General features: G+C 42.8%; 1 protein-coding gene across 5 annotated transcripts in view; it reads right to left on the minus strand.

Moving 5' to 3' along the window:
• LOC121658118 (delta-sarcoglycan) overlaps nucleotides 1-17710 on the minus strand; it is a 256422-nt gene that overhangs the window by 40801 nt on the left and 197911 nt on the right. For all 5 annotated transcript variants that reach the window (XM_042014610.1, XM_042014606.1, XM_042014609.1 and 2 more), the window contains 2 exons: nucleotides 7134-7221; nucleotides 4771-4890 (listed from right to left, as the gene is read on the minus strand). In XM_042014610.1, coding sequence (XP_041870544.1) covers nucleotides 4771-4890; nucleotides 7134-7221 — 208 coding nt within the window. The remainder of the gene's footprint in view (nucleotides 1-4770; nucleotides 4891-7133; nucleotides 7222-17710) is intronic.

Below are 17710 nucleotides of genomic sequence, written 5' to 3' on the forward strand. Positions count from 1 at the left end.
CTAATCTAAACCTAATCTTTTTCAGTTTAAAGCCATTCTTCTTCCTCCTGTCACTACATGCTCTTGTAAATAGCCACGCACTCCTGAACTACACTGCTTTTATTGTTGCTTCCTCCACTAAACCCTCTAAACTCCTTAACAAACAGCTCATAAATAAAATGCTGGAAATGTGCCTTGGATTTAATTACTCCAAACTTACTAATAAATTTGCAATAACCTTTCAACAGCTGATTCCCCTTTCCAGGTGCATTCCCAGGTAGCTGGAGAGAAACTTGAACAAAAAAATGTTCCCAAACTAAGAGTCATGAAAGTCTAACCTGTGGTCAGCACTGACATGCTCCATGTGGTTCATTGCCCAAAGGGTGGTGGCTACAGTGGAAAAAAAGCTCCAGGGTAGAAATAGAACAACTGACAAATTATTATAATGGGGGGCACGGAAAGGTTGGTGAGATCAAAGGTACCCTTAAATCAGCCATGGTGCTGGGGAGGGCTGCTGTGCTGGGCTGCATCACACTGCTCCTGCAGTCTTTATTCTGGGAGATGAAAGGCATCCCACCCCACTCTAAATACAGCTATTTTAGTTAGGGTTTGCCACAGGGGAAGGCCTTAGCCAAATTTTTATCATTAGGCTCCATTAGAAGAAAAGCTCCTGCCATGCTAATCCAAATGTCTGAGAGGCACATTTTCTGGGGAGTGGGAGCAATCCCTGTATTGTCCTGTCACAGAGAAGGGACCATGTGGGTTTGTGATTAATCCTATCCTTGTTGCAAAGCAAAATGGTAATTTTAATAGTGGTTAAGAAGCGTGGTTGATTTGTAATGGGACAGCATCCAGCCCATGCAATCCCACCTCCCACACAAACCTTCCTCCACACTCAAACCCAGGGACTGCCAGACTCCTGTAAGCTGCAGGAGTGTGGCTTTTGTGGTTTTATCTCAGCTCACTGCAATGCACGTGGATTCCCATCAACATTTAGTCTTTAAAAAAATTGGTAAAATCCATCATAAATATTAAACACCAGAGTGTACTGGCAAGTTTCCCTGAAAGCAAACTTCAAAAAATAATCTCAATAAAAAGATGTCAAAGCCCTTGGGAGAACTGACACTGGCATGTCATCAGATGTTGTCTTATAAGGCTAAATTAAGCATCTGACCAGAGTTTAATTTCTGTAAAAACTCATGCTAATTTAAATTGCTTTAGATTTAATTAAAAATGCCTTTCTATAGAGATAATAATGTAACTCTGTTAATTAGTATCAAGTGGCATCTAGAGGGCATATTTAAAAACTAATCTGGAGAATAAATAGAGCTAATTAACAGTCAGAATAATGCTTTATGATTGTCTTTTATTTATAAATGCTATAACGTTCAATAAGCCATTTAATGAAATTGTAATTAATATATATCAAAGTTATTTTTTTAATACTCTTTTAACTAAAGAGGGTTTCTTACACCCCATTTTTCAGACGGTCTGGACACGTTCCGTTTCTGGAAGGAGGAGGGGGAAGGGGCTCTGCTGGACGAGGCAGCAAATACAAATTCAATTAGGGGAAACTCATTTATCTGCCCTGCACAGGTCTGTGTTTATGACCCCACAGGGCTGTCCAGCCAGGTGTGAGCTTGTGAGTCCATGGGGTTTGCCCAAAGCTCTGCTGACCAGAGCAAGGGCTGGCAGGGAAGGGTTGCACATCACCCCACACATCCCCACGAGCAGCACCGCAGGCAGAGGAGTGGCAGATTTTGCCTTCAGAAATCCAAGCCTGGCAAAAGCAGAGCTGCAGCTCTGAGGAACGAGAGCAGCTCTGAGGATTGCTGCAGGACCTTCTGAACAACCACAAGGTGCCCAGATTCCATGGAGTGAAGCTGGTGGAGGGAAGGGGTGCTGAGAGTGAGAATGTGCTTCCATCCCATCCCAGCAAGGAGCACACGAGCACTGGCAGATGGGCTTGGAAGGAAAAGGGCAGAGTGGAGTTGTTGTAAGGTTCAGTTTTTAGAGAACTTCTTGCAGGCAAACATGAGCTCCCTTAGAGTCATCTGGACCCAGGCAGTGCTGAGCTCCCAACTTTGAGCATGGCAGAGGGAACTCTTTGCACCTGGAAAAGGTTGTGTCCGTGTTGCCAGAACTCTCCATGGCCAGAGGGCTCAGAGGGCTGCCCTTCCCCTCAGACAGGAGTTCTGTCATCCTCCAGTCTCGCCTCTGATGAGAGGTTTGACTGGATTTGCTGTATCATATAAAATCATTGAAGTACTCTAAATTATGTCATACATGAAAAGCAGAGGTGGCCAGCTCGGTCTTTCTGGGTCCTTTAATGCTCCTAAGTCAGAAATAACTCCCCAAAATACAAATCAAATAAAAAGCACTTTCATATGGTAATCTGCACTCTCCATGCTGCGCAATTTTTTGAAGCACCAAATGCATCATATGTCCTACTTGCATTTGTTTTTAATCTATAATTCTGTGTATTCTTCCTTTTTTTTATCCCTTGCTAATGTTGAAAAATCCTCTAGGTACCCAGAGCAGAGTTCATTTCGAAACAGGAGAGCAGCTCTTTTCTCAGGACAAGGATTCACCATTGGTTTGTAGCACAAACTTCCAGAAAAAAGCTTTGAAGTCCGTACAAAGAAAAGAGTTATTGTCACTGGCAAGATTCAAAGCTGGCCACAAGAACTGCTGCTCTGACCTCTGTGGGATGACTTTCACGCCAGGTTGTTGTCATAAACTTGCCTCTACAACAAGTACGTGTTCAGCAGTAACAAGAACAAGTTGGAATTATTTAGATGGCATAGATGGGTGCCAGCAGACACATTCCAGCAGCACCTGAGAGCCCAAACACCAGAAAAATGATCAAAGGAATTTGTCTGTGTACTACGACTCGGACTGGCCTTCAGAGCAGACAAAAACACTCCAAGAAACACGAACATATGGTGTAACACTTCCCAGCATGGCAAATAGCCACGGCAAACACTTTTGGAGATAAAATTAGATTGGGGAAGCAAAGCTGGAGAAAAAACAAAGCCAAGTATGAACTCAGAAAGCATTTCAGCTCAAGGTCATCAGAATACTTGCTATGTAACATCACCAGTGGTATCATTCTACTTTTTCTTTTCTGATAGATCTGCAAAAGTCAAACCAATCTCGAGAAACAGTTGCAGGTACAAAATGAAAGTGCACTACAGTGATCAGCAGGATTTTTGATGCTGTTTATTCTGGAGACTAAAACAAGGCAGAAACTCAAAATAACTATCAAAAATAATTCCTGGTTTCTTGAAAGTATAGAGGAACTTAAAAGCAATTTTTTGTAAGTATGTAATCTGAAAAGGAGTACTTGCAGCTTGTAAGGAAAAGGTTCTGTATATTTTTTTTAAACCAGTGATGTAAATCTCCCTTATTTTAAGGTCTCCAAGAAAACACTTAAAAGCTGTTGCTCCCTGACTTCATCTACCCTGCACAAATTAGCTCTGAAGGTTGCAGTTTGAAGGGAGATTTGTTGGAGAACATGGATTGTTACAAATGTCCCCAGCTCTGTAACACCACAAGGATTTTGAATGGGCCTCTTCAAAGTTTTAAGCTAACAGAGATACTCTTAATTTTGTGAACTTCAACATTTATCCTGTAAAGCCCACCTAACTTTTTATAGCTGGTGACTGAACTAGTCCAGTGTGTAACAACAGTGACCTGCAGAGAGCTACACTCCACCTGTCCACAAACAGGAACCATCTAGAACAGCAGGACATCAGGCAACTAAAAATGTTAATGGTTGGATACCAAGTCCCATTTATATTATACATAATATACTATTAAATATCTAGAAATAATAACAATAATGATGATGATGATAATAATAATAAATACTATCTATATCTATCTATCATTCCAAGCTCCTTATTGATCTGTTTTTACAACAGAAGTAAGGAACAGTTTGGAATGAAAAGATGCATCCAAAAGAAGCCACTGTAAAACAGGTACTGGTGCCTCCACAGAGACCAGCAGCACTGTTGTGTGACTAACTGTGACCAACACTGAGCTACCCACTCTGGTCCGATGTGAAAACATTCCTGACCAAATCCCAGACTAACCAAAGAGCGTGGATTGAACTGGGGAGCACAAAAGTTCAGGTTCCAGACAGTTAATTTCATGTAACTATCAAATAAGTTTGGAAATTTACAATTGCCACAACTGTTTTGTTTCTCCAAGTACTTTAAAAAAAAAAAATCTGAAGAAACAAGGAAGAACCCCCCACATCCCAAACCCAGAGTGTATCCTCAGTTTTCATTAAGAAATAGCAATGTAAAGCCTGGCAGGCAGCCCAGCTGGGAAGGCAGATCCTCCTGGTGCTATTTTCAGAGGGAAGGAGGAGCTGGTGACAGTGCTGGGACCAAACACATGAACCCTGAGGTGTGCCTTTGCACAGTGACTGTAGACATGGGCACATCCTTGGGGCAATCCCTCACTGTCCTCCATCCCAGATCCAAGAGATAAAAGTTTTTTCAGTTTCAGAACTGGTTTTAAAGCTACTTCACTCAGCCAGACAAACCACTTCCAGGGGAGTTTTCTTCTGGAGGGGAAATAACAAACTGTGCAAGTTAAGAAAGTCCTCACATAGAAACTCCTGCCCATTATCTGCTTGGAGAAGAATCAAAGCCATAAGGACAGCACAAGATTTTATCTCCAAAAGAAACTTTCAGCAAGTAGGAAGGAAAGTCAGGCAAAACTATACTCAAATTTGAAGAGGTGCACATTAAAACTGTGACTTAATGAACAATGTCTTACCTAGAACTCTCAATCTCTCTGCTCCAACCACCACTTCGTTGTCATCTGCAGAAAACAGCAATTTTCCAGAGAGGGTTTTCACCTCAAATTTTTGGCTGTGTGCTTCCACTGCTTGGGGGCCTAGGGGGAAGAAGCTTTACTTTAGGGAAAAGTATAAGAAAATCACACTGTAGCTTCATACATTCAATAAACCCATTTGCTGAGTAATAATAGCTCTACAAATTGCATTCAGAGACACCAAACAGGGAGGCTTTTTAGATCTTATTAGAAAAGGGCAGTTTTCTACCCAAGTAACAACTGCTCAACTATTTCTGCTTATGTTTTTGTTAATGCTTATGTGTGCCACAAAATCACCATTGAACTTGAGACAGCTGGGATATTTTTACAGAAAGACAGACCCATATGTGAAACAGCAATGAACATATCCAGCCATGCTTTGAGAGCATTGGTTCAGGTGTAAGAGGCAACAAGAGCTCCTGGGCCCATTTTGCTTGGACTCATGCTGCAGTGTCAAAGATTCCCGGTTTTCCACCTTTTAAATATATCTGGATTAAAATTCTACCAGTGTCATGCACAGCCCAATTAGGAAAAAAAAAAAAAAAAACCCAAACAAAAAAACCCCAAACACCAGCACTGGAGCAAATGTTTTGTTTTAGACCCCCTTCAATCATGCGCAGGCCAAGAAAAATGGCATCCTCTCACACTGCAGAAAGTTTTTAGACAAGTGAAACTTTCCTTCAAAGATCTTATTTCAATTCTGCTGCTTTTCCTGCAGGCTGCTGTGCCCTGCAGTGCTGGAAAGCCTCTGGCAATGTGTTTTGTTGTGGGGTCTCATAAACATCAGCTGCCTGAATAGCGATTCTGTGCAGGTTTGTGGCTCAAAGGCTGCAAAGTTACAAAGAGGCTGCCCTGGGTTACTGACCTAGGCCAGACTTTGGACAAATCACCACTGAACAGCCCTGCCAGCTGCATCTAATAAGCCACAGCCCCCCGGGAATATTATCCTGCACAAGGCAGGTGACTGCACTTTGCATTAATTCTGGGCATCTTCATGACCGGTCTCATTTCTCAAAAGACAGGAGAAATAACACCTGAAAGCCAGTATTTTCTTAAAAACTCCATCCCTACCCAGCATTTCCCTGCACAGGTCACCTGTACTGGCACCTGGACACACGGAATCATGCATGTGGTTTGCACTACAGACAAGTGAGGCCATGCTGAGATCCTTGGAAATACTTAAAAGCTTGTACAGCCACATTGAGAAAATCCAGTACTTTAAATTTGATTCGTGTCTTGCTTATTAACCAGCTCCCCTCCCTGTTCATCTTTGCAGCATGGGACCACATCTTTGCTCCACTGTGACACCAAAGCTGGTGCTGAATGCATAAAATGCTCAATAACCAGAGCATCACACTGGGATATATCACTGAGTGTGTCCTCCCAACCTCTCGAGACACAGAGGTGCTTAAGTGAACCAAACACCCTCTTGAAAATATACGGAGAACCAACAAACTGAAGACCTTCATTCTGAATGTGACAATCAGGAAGCCTGGGGTTAAATTTATTTCCTTCCTCCAGGCAAGTTTCACACATGCTGCCTAAGTAATTGCTCAGTGAAGCTGCATATTTAATTATTTAATACTGTGACTAAAGGCCAAGATGTTATATAAGCAAAACAAGCAACCCAGTCTCAACTTAGAAACACGTTTATGGATTACTGGCTTTGCCACATACTTCTCACAGTCCATGCATAAATCTCAGTGAATATATCTCTATCCCACATCAAATATACATTATACACCTTATATACAGTGCCATATACCTTATATAATGCATTAGGCTCTTTCAACCCAAATTACTCATGCCTTCATTCAAAAGCTGCTGTGCCCTGGGGATTTGTGAAACACCCATTTCCCCATCCAACACACTCATGTTTGGGAGCAAAGGGAGCTCTTCATCAGCAGAAGGACTTTAAACAGCAAAGTGTTGCCACAGTTTGGCTCCAGATTTCAGGCAAGTTATAAATGTCTTAGAAAAAACCTGTGCTTGTTACAACAGAAATGTCAGCCTGGCATATGTTCTTCTTGACCCTGATGTGATACAGTAAACACTTCTAACTCTGGACTGGCTTTCAAATGAAAATGATGGTCTGCTTTGTTATCAGACAGCCCCAGCCAGTTGCTTCTCCAGCATGGCTTTCATGTCTCTGGCTTTGTTTCTACAAAGTGGAGTGAAGTTTTCATTTGTACTCCATGAGACACAATGGGCTCCCCTCTGTGCGCTGTCTGAAGCCAGCTCAGCATCCCAAAACACCCACTTCCACCCCTGCTTAGTCCCTCCAAACAGCCTTTCCCCCTCCTTACCTGTTACAAGGCGAGTGAGGACTTTCGTCTTCTCGTTGAGGATGTTCACGGTCACGTTTCTGGCGGACTGGAAGTACAGTGGGTTGCCCTGGAACAAGACCACGAGACCAAGGGTGTGAGATGGGGATGGCTGCCTGGGATCTGCCTGGGTGAGACATCTGCAACTTTGTCCAGCACTGACCCCAAGGCTGGGGGCATGGCTGGGGTGCACCTACCCTGCAGTAACTCTTCCTGTCCAGGATTAACCCAGAGTGGACACCACAGCTCTGTCTGGCCCAGGCAGTGCCTTGCTGAGGGATGGTTGCCTCTATTGCTGGTATAAGCCACCCAACCTGGTATTTGAAAATGTGCAGGGGATATCAGACCTGACCTAAGCTTCCCAAAGGTTTTGGGAGGATAGTTGACAGCAGCAGCACGTTTCAGAGGCAAATCTGAAAAATTACAGCTTCTGACGACTCCAGTGAGTGACAGCATCTGCCCACCATGTGAGTGAGCCATGCCCAAGGGCTGGGGAGGAGAAAATCTGATTAACATGAGTGCCTTAGATCTCAAAGCACTTGTAAACCATCTGGCACGTTTCACCACTACACTGTGGGCTGGGATGCCAGCTTGTGACCCATCCCACCGGGTCTGCAGAACACAAGACACGAACTCTTCCCCACTCCCCACTTGACCATAAAGAGTTCTACCAATTTCTCATTTCTATGCTTTCAACACACCTCTGAGAGAAGAGCCAGAGCAGCTGGTAGCACACAGGAGCCACACAGCGACCTGGCAACATCCATCTCAGGTATTTCTCCTGCAGAGTGAAGCCAAAGAGAACCCACAGCTCCAACCATCTGGCTCCTCCTGTGTGCAAACACAGCCCAGGCACCGGGGAACTCATGTTTTCCACAGGCAGCCCCAGCCTGCACAGTTGGTTCCTCAGGGGCTATTAGCCACCCACAGCACTAGCACAGGGTGACCCCAAATCAAATCAGCCAAAAATCTAATGTGCAAGGTGGAAATTCACCGCCAGCACCTCTTTGTAATGCCTAAAGCAGGCAGCTGATCAAATTCATCAACTGACTGAGACACAGGATCGGCAGAGGAGATAAAAAAGCAAGAAAATCAGGAAGAAGTTGAAAATTTTTATGCCCAATGTCTTTTTCCAGCATTTCCAAAATCTTTCCATTGGGAATGAATAATCAGGACGGGGATAGAGGATCGGGTGGGTCAAACTTGTTCTCCTTGCCTCCTGAATTTGTAAGGAACACAATATTTTCATAGGTGCCATTTTTTCTGGATCATGGCAGAAGGACTAAGTTGTCTGCATATAAAATATAACAGTAACACAGAAATGATTCATGGGAGTCCTGTGGTGGACTGGAGCTTCAGGGAACAATCTAGTGATGGACAAACAATTCTCAGTGGTGTCTGCAGAAAATAAACCTCAAAAAACTAAAATAAACCCAGTCTCACACGTGATCAAATATTCACAATAACTACATTTGTTGCCTTCACTGTTTTTGCAGCATGTTCCCATGGGATCAGCCCTTCAGCAACAAAGGGCGAAATGAGGTTCATTTGATCAATTATAACTAGAACATTTTGGCTACATTCAGACTATTTACAACTAAATAAAAAAAAAATAAAATAAAAAGAATTCCACTTAATCATTTCCAGATCTTGGACAAGTTTCAGAAGCTCTTGGTGCCTCTGTCCCCTCATACACTAAATGAGGACAAATCATCCTTCTATGCTTCTGCAATGTGTCTGACAGCTTAAGTAATATTGTATATGAAACTGAATTACGATTAATAATTTAGAAGTAAGGATCAGTGGTAATGACTTGTAATGATTCTCCTTGTCTCTAGTTTTTATTTGTGATCCTCTAGAACTTCTAGAAATTAATGCTATTACTATTTTATAGTTAACAGCTCAGAAAAGATGGCTTCACTTGAAGCTCAGGCACCTGATTTGAACACACCCAGCAACAGCAGTTTACTGCTGCATATCCACTGCACACTTAGAGATGAAGGATGGTTTTAAAGGTAGATGGTTACAATCTGCATAATGCATAGTCATGGCTGAGACTGTAACTACTATAAACACGCCACAGGAAGCACAGAAAAGTCACTTTTTTTCGACTTGTACTATTTGAATTTTGCTTATGGAGTTTTCAAGCAGCTGGAGTGTTTTGAAAAGGCCTAATTCAGGCAGGAAAAATAGTTCAATCCCTGTGACTTTGAAAAATCTGTTACTGCTCTTTGTGATATGAGAAGGCGCTACAGAACTACTACAAGATAAACCAGTATAAAAAGTCACAGAAAGAGTTGCTCTGAAGAAGACCTGCAAGACAAGCTAAGAGCTGGTACCCACCAACAAAAGACTTAAAATACATAATCAGACCTGGAAATGCTTACCCTGGCACAGTCATCTCATTCACTGATTCAGAACTCAGATTCATGCAGCCTTCAAAAAACTAAATTTCCCTAATGCAGGATGTTTTTATTGGTCTGCAGGGAAAGAACATTGGAAGCACTTAATGCAATGCCTGCTCTCATTTCCATAATTCTTTTTCCATTAAGGAATGAAAAAGAACTGAAAAAATTACTCCCTTTTGCTGAAAATTCTTCAGATTTTCTATCCACCATCTTCTGTTTACAAAGGAAATAACACTGACATCTTTTAAACACTGAACATTAAAAAAAATATTTCCTCTCTTGCAAGCTTGGTGATGATGTCAGCTTCTTTCAATCACACAGAACAAAATAATGAAAACATTAAAAGCCAGTTAGGATTTACAACTGAAAAGACAAAACGTTCCCCTTCTCTTCCACTTTCATGTTACCATGACACAAAATGAAGTATTCTGATGCATATGAGCAGGTGGAAATCCAGATCAATATGGCATCAGCACCACAATAAAATAGTTATGTAGTGAAGCAATATTTTCATAAACTGCCATAGCACTTGACAGAGCTGGAGTTAGAATATCAGCATGCAATAAACAAGCACATCTTTTAAAGACTCTTTGGGCTGGTCATGCACTTTCAGCTCACCGTGAACCTACTATTCATCTCTGCAGGAAATCCTGGAGAGTAAATACATCATTCTGCCTCTTACTCCAGCTCCCCATTAGCAGACCCAGTGCCTTAAAAATAATGCAAATGTTTGCAGACACACAACAGCATTTGCCACAGCTACTCAATATATTAAAACACTGGACACATGTTGCAGAAGTAAGAATATGGAAAGTGCAAAAATACATCAAAACTGTGTAGCTTGGTTCTTCATCAAGCAGTGAGATGTCCAGTAGAATAGAGAAGACTTCACAAAAGGTATCAACTTACTGTTTGCTAGATTAAACACATGGCAAAACAAGCCAGAACAGCTCACTGTCTTTCTTTGGCTCGCTTTGGAAGAGATGCTAAAAACTCCCAGAGTAGAGACTGAAATAGAAAAAGCCCTTTGACTGACAACCTTACTTTGCAGCTGAAGCAATCCCAACCAGTGCTGTCTTCAGGGAAATTCAGTACTTTAACAGATGTCCTTAGACTGTTTCAGGGAATTATTAAAAATATTTGGAAATCCTTTTAAATTTTTACAGGAAATTTAAAAATAATGCTTCACAGTCGGCGTATTTGTAGTTCAGATGGTCAGAAGGAATAGCTTTGATTTGATCCAATGGATTCAAAGACTTTGCACAGTAAGTGCAAGGGAAGCTTGTGGAAATAATGGAAATGGTGAATTTCCTGCAGGCTTGACAAAGTAATGGTAAAAATAAAATCTTAAAGCATAATCTAGCTTGGCAAGGAGCAGTCTATGGAGAAGTCACTCAGAACACCATTTTCCTGCTCAACTCCACCTCTCACTGACATTACAGGAAGCAAACACTGCTCTGTGCACAGCTGGACTGTCAGAAGGCAAAAGTTTCTTTTCTGTAAAGCAAGCAGCCAGCAAAAGCTCTCCTGGTTCTGCCCTACAGCCACAAGCAGCTCCCACCTGCCTGCACCCCTGAGTGCCATTCTAAGTTGCTCCTGACAGAGGGGAAGTTTTGTGTGGGTAATAAACGTATTCCTTTCTTCAAGTCCAACCAGTGCTACTACACCAGAAGCTAAATGTGGTAACAGCAGTAACAGCAGTGACACTTTCCTGCACTGCATTTTCCACTGGTAGGGACAACTCGAAGCTGCACTTCAGTTTTTTCTGGCTTGGAGTAGCAAGAATTCATCCCCCAATAACTGAGAGATAAAGCAATAATTTTAGGGCACCTGAAATGTCCTTCATTAAGAATGGTAAACCTCTAATGAAAAGCCACAAAGGCATCACACCTCTGTAGTTTTGATTCGTGTAGCTAAGCCCAGAGCACTGTCGAGGACGCCACACTGCATGCAGCTCATTAGTGCAGGTGTCAGGCATGTCCCCTGCCCCACCAGGAAAGCTGACCTTGTGACCTTTACTCTGTTATTTTTGGTCAGTTGACACAGACATGCTTAAATTAGTCTTCCTGACCCAGTTTTGCGCATTCCCATACGACTTGCTCCTCTTTCAAAAGGAAGCACCAGGAATACCTCACTGTGTGACGCTCAACACGGAGTTTCCAAACCACAAAGGTCTCCAGAACATGCTGTGAGCACAGCCAAAAAAAGCAGGACCTGTCCCAAAGCCAGCATTTCCTCCCCCTACTCCTGCACTGGAGAATGTCTGATGCTGGAAAAGTTCAGAGTTGCCCTCATAAAACAGTGAGATGGGAGGAAATTGAGTAAAAACCCCTTCAGAACTGATAAGAGATTCTGCAGGAATCAGGCAACTGGCACTGCCATGAGTGTCAGCAAACCTCACAGAGCATTGTACAGGCACCATGCACCTCCTGAAGAGCAGACAGGAAGCACTGGACAGCATCTACCTTTGGCTGTGAAGGCAAACTTGGGAGTATCTAACGAACCCCATCCCCAAGGTCCTGCTTGGAACAGCAGCCTGATCATCATTTACATCAGCACAAAATCTAGACCTCGTGCTCAACTTGCAAGCCAACGATTACGGTTTCTATTTCAAAAGCTCTTCCTCCTTTTTCTGGTCTAGATCCCCACTGCAAGAACAGGATTTTTCCCAGAGGCCTCCTGGCACAAAAATTTAAGGCATGCAGCTAAATCTGTAAGTGATAGATTGAAAATAGCCCTTAATATGATTTAAACATACTTTTTGTTGTTTAATCGCTGAGTCTCTTTTGATCTTGATTTTGTCCTTCAAACAGCTGAACATAATGTTCACGTTACTAAATCCCTTTCTTAGTAAACCTTCTGATTTGACAGTGTAAGCTGTTCACAGCAGAATGAAAGCAAACCATGAATGGAATTGGTAACAAACATTAAAACAAACGCTATAAAACGCCCCAATATGTGCTAGATGTGTGTCTGAAGATGGTTGCTTTTAGGAAGGAGGCAGCAGGTCCAGTGGAGATGTAACAAAACGTAGTTTGCATCCTCTTCTTCCAGGAAACAAACTTTATCACAAGTGGAGTGTGCCCAGGTCACATAACCTGGGTCAGTGACAGAGCTGACACAGCCCTGACCTGTAATGGGCACTCAAAAAACATAAATGTAGCATCATGAGCTTAGTGTGCTGTGCTACAGTTTCTGACACTTTACCAAGCATTCAAATGCTTTAACAAAAAAAACCAAACCAAACCAAACCAAACCAAAAAAAAAATCAAAAAAATTCTGTTTTCTATGCAAACAAGGCTCAGTCACCTTCACCAGAATACGTTCTACAGTACCATGAAGCTCAGAAAATACTGTGGACCCACCCAAGGTTGATATATTTTAATGGCACAGACAGAGCAGGTTGGAGTTTTATGTCCAATGCCACAAACCCCTCTCTTTTATGGTACTTCTTGAAGTTCATTTTAATAACAATCGAAACAAAAGATAAAATTCCTTCTGCTTCATTAAAGCAATTATATCTTTGACTCTTCTTTTTAAAGTGCAAAGAAGTCAGGTCTGTGATGTGAGATCTAATGACTGGGTTCTGCTTCTGGAAGGCTACCCAAGGGGGTTTGTATCCTTCAAAGTGATTTATTTCTGGCAATCTAGGGGTTTCTCTCTTTAGAAGAATACCTGTAATAATCTCATGAACAGAGTGTTTTGAGAGATTGGCTGCTTCTTCAAGATGCCTAATCAGCTACTTTGCAGCTGAGACTCTTCTGAAAATTAAATTACACCATGTCTGCTGACATTAAAAAGCAACACCGAAAAATTTCCAAGGCATTACATCTGCCTTGACTTCTTTGCTGTTCTCTTTTCTTTTTTACTTCATTGACTTGTAATATAAGGAAAACCACAGGTGACATGATGAAACCAAGAGACATACACATGAAAATAAAATGCAACTGTGCATGTTGGAGTTCTATTCACTATCCACAGGGGTGGGAAATCTGGGTTTGTAGCATCTGATCTGCTTTACAAATATCAGGTGTTTGTAACATCTGAAGGCTGCTGCACATCCACAAAACTTTCTCTGTTGGTAGGACTGAACTGATCATTACTGGCTTTGGAAAAATATCTCTGGTGCATTGAAGTAAGCTCAGCTCCAGGAGTTCTCTAGTAAGGCACGCTCAGACAGCTGAAATGAAGAGAGCAGCACAACTTGTAAAATTACCAAATATCTCTGAAAATGCTTCAAGCTCTTCACTGCACTGAGAGCTCACCCAAAGGTGATACAGCAGAGTCAATCAAACGTGTGCTGATGATTAACTTGGCATCCCTGGGGAACAGCTCTCCCTTGTACAAACAAAGCTGGACTCAGGCCACGCCAAAGCTCTAAAACAGGACAACAGCAGTCCTGGGTTCTCAGCGCATTGCTCAGCCCCTTCCAGTATGAAATCAACCAAGTATTCTCTAAACATTTCAATTTACTTGAATTCCTTTGCAGAAAAGCCAAGCTGCAGCTGCTGCTCGGCAGCAGCTCGCTCCAATCTGATCCTTGTCTACAGGAGGTGTTGGAGCAGCAGGACTGTGGATTTGTGCTAAGTTATATCCTATTTTCTGCCTTGGGCTGTCCTAGTTATGATCTGAGTCCAGTGGTGACAGATCTCCTGCTGAAGTAAACACACTGTAGGTAGCCACAGGAGAGAAAAGAAGAGAGCTCTGTTGAGGCTTAAAAATATCCTAAATCATCCAACTACACAGCTACTCCACTGCTTGTAACTTTTACTCCAGTCAAGCGTGCAGACCTCTGTTCATGTGTTTTCATTTTTATGGCCTTCCTGGTGTCCCAACTGCCTGCCTTAAACATCTTTTAAAACCACCAGTAAACCACGCTTCACTATCTATAAAAGACATTAGAAGACAACAGCAAAATTATACAGAACTACTAATTTCTGAGTTACTTTCCCTTACCACCAGCATTGGACCATACTACAACCAGAAACAATTAAGATCAGTGAGGGAGGTGAACACGTTTAAGAGCACATTCTGTTAATTCTAAGAAAAGCACAGCAATATTTTCCAGAAGTCAGATTCAGCAGAGACACTTGGGCTCTGCAATGCTCACACATCCTTTTAGGCATTCTGTTACTGCACTGTGTAATGCTAAGTTATATATCCAGATATTTTTCTCCAGGAAGGCTAATAACGTGGATACCTCTGAACACTGCTTTGAAATTACATCTTTCCTTTGCTGCATGTCATGGATCGCTTACTTCTGGTATTAGATTATAAACGGCCATGCCAACTTACGTGTGCGTGTACAGCACGAAACACAGGCAAGCTCCTAGCAGAGGCCCCTCGTGTGACTGAAATTCAGCTGCTGCTAATAAGAAGGGAAAACATTTCCATCTGTCTGGATTGGGGAAAAAGAATTTGTGAGCCTCTGATTCATCTGCATCCATATGCTGGTATGTAGACAATGCTTATGGACACACAGACATATGTGAGGTAGCCAGCAACAGGAATCAAATCAATCACAGATCACAGCATGTGATTTGCCTAATTATGAGTAACACCTCACATTTTTTATCTGTGCAAAAAGCACTCTGTGAGCGAGCAGATGGCGCTGCTAGGGGATGGCACCAGCCTCGACAGTTGCAGATGCAGAGCATTTACACAGCGCGCTGAAAAAATGACACAACACAAGCTGCTTCCTGGGAAAAAGACTCAAATTGAACAAGTGTCACCAAACAAAATACACCTATTTATTGATGTTCTGAACTTATCTGATCCAGCCTCTCTCTTCCAATATACGTGCAGGCCAGGGAGTGATGCTATCTAGACAGCTTTGAAGTCTTTCCGAACTGCCACGTGAGCTGCCTAGCACAGAGTAGTGGAGGTGCAGACCAACCTGAGTCTAGTTACAACCTACAAACCATTTAAATCCACACAAGCAGAATCAATAGGAAGAAGCCCTGCAGAGAAAGCAATTACACTGCAAAAGCAACTATATTACAGCATGGTGAGGGCTGGGAGGCAGGATGCAGGCAGCCATCCTCACTTCTGTGATTACCCACTGGAGTTCTCTCCAATGCATCTGGCCTGTGAAATGACAAGGTGCAGCCTGGACATGTTCCTGCAATCAAAGTGTTTCAGTTTCTGGGCTCCTTTCACAATTATAAAGCTCTTCCTCATGAGCCCCATGCTTCAGGTTTGCTGTGCTCCATAGGTAAATGCAGGGTTGTGCATCAGGAAATATGTCTGAAGGGCACAGTGAACTCTCCTTTTCAACAGCTTCATGGGAGTAATAATCTCATTTCCTGGATCTGCAATTATTTATTCATTGGAGACTGTCCACTTGCCACTGCATAAGACAAAAAGAAAGATCATCTGACCATCCCTGATAATAGAAAATTCAGCTTTTCTATTCCAATTCTTTTATTTGTGGTTTTTCTGCATTTTTTTTTCCCGAGCTGCTGTAAATGCATGCTCTGGTGTGACAGGTTGGAAGCAGCTATATAATGATTGATGAAAACCGTATTTAGGCCTTGTTGTGGGAGTATTTATTGTAGAAATATGCTCAGTTAACCCTGTAGGGGAAGGACAGAAAAGGAAGGCTGGGCCTATGACTGTACCTCTGATACCAAAGTAATTTGATCTGCTTTAGTTACGATACAGGGTTATGGGGTCACAGAAACATTTGCACAAACTCTTTTTGAATTGCTCTTATACAACCACTTTGCTTTTTCTACTGAAATGATCAACACTTGGCTTTAAGAAGGATGCTTTATGCGTCTGCATGACCCGACAGAGTCTTCCTTACAAGAATAAGCAGAGGGGCCAAGCTCTGAGATGCAGAGCTGCAGCAATTCAAGTGTGAGTTAATGTCAGACAGGAACCATCTCAGAGAGGAAAAACTACAAACCTCCATTGCCTTGGAGAGGCTGAATGTCCAACAGCCAAGGTGAGAGGGCACTTGGACAGGTAAAAGGAGAGATGCAGTTAAGTGTGGGACGTGGAATTGGGCTGATCTGGAGGGAAGATCCTAAATCATGCTGAACACTGCCACACTGCACACATGTACCTACAGAGAGAGCATAGCAGCAAAGCTCTGCTCAGCAGCACAACTGCAGGAGGTGGATGTTTGTGTTGGGATTTGGCTGTATCTTGTGGCTGCCACTCAACAGACACTCCTGAGTATCTGCCCTGGGGGGAAGAGAGGAGAGAGCGCAGGGTATTGCTGTGGTACAGGTCCAATGAACAAAATTACATCCCTAACCAGCTCCACTGGGGAGCTTTTCCATGCCTGGAAGACGCCAGGAAAGTTGTTTGGGGAAATGGTGAGTAATGGCAAAAGCAGCCAAAGAGAATGGGATGTGTGAAGGTAAAACAGAGCCCAGGGAGGAATATAAAAGCCAAGGACCCCGATTACTCTTTGGGTGATCAGCAGGGTGGCTCAGCCTGTCTGTTGTCTCCCATTTTGAAAAGGCATTTTTCTGCTGGTATTTTTATTCCTGAAGTCCTTTCCAAACTCTGGAGGAACAGAACTGATCAGTGAAGACACCCAACCAGTGACTCCTACCAGCAAAGGGCACAGGAACGGTCCTGCCTGTGTGTTCCTGTGTTCCTGTTTCTTCTGCTTCACCTCTGCTACACCTCCCAGAGTGCTGCACGATAGATAATGCTGCAGAGAGAAACAAAAAACCTCCTGCTCTCCCAGCTGTGTACCAACATCAAGGCTCATCATTTATAAATAACAGTTGGGTTCTTCAGGAAACACAGAGCAAAGGACAGTTTGCAGGAGGAGCTGGGGTTTTCAAAAGGTAGCAGAATACAGAGAAAATATTTTGGCTTGAAGCAACAGCAGACATGCAATCAGAGGTGCTTCTGAAGGCAGCAGCTGTGACAACACGAATGCCATTGCCCTGTGTGGCCTTTACTTCACTGCAAGAGTGAGGGATGTTCTGCAAAAAACTGGAGGGTACAGGCTCTGAACACCCAACCACGGAAAGCAGCAGAGGAACCTTGTTCTGGCTCATCCCATCAACTCACTGCCTTCCAACCATGGACACCAAGATCCTAAATCAGCTGGAGCTTCAAGGTACTCTCGACCTTTTACAGCAATGAGTGTGCATTTGGATTATGGATTATTTGGCCATTCACTGG

Source organism: Corvus kubaryi, unplaced genomic scaffold (genome assembly GCF_017639235.1).
Source record: "Corvus kubaryi isolate FWS band 111438036 unplaced genomic scaffold, C.kubaryi_AGA036_p1.0 split2-37374, whole genome shotgun sequence".
Taxonomy (NCBI): Eukaryota; Metazoa; Chordata; class Aves; order Passeriformes; family Corvidae; genus Corvus; species Corvus kubaryi.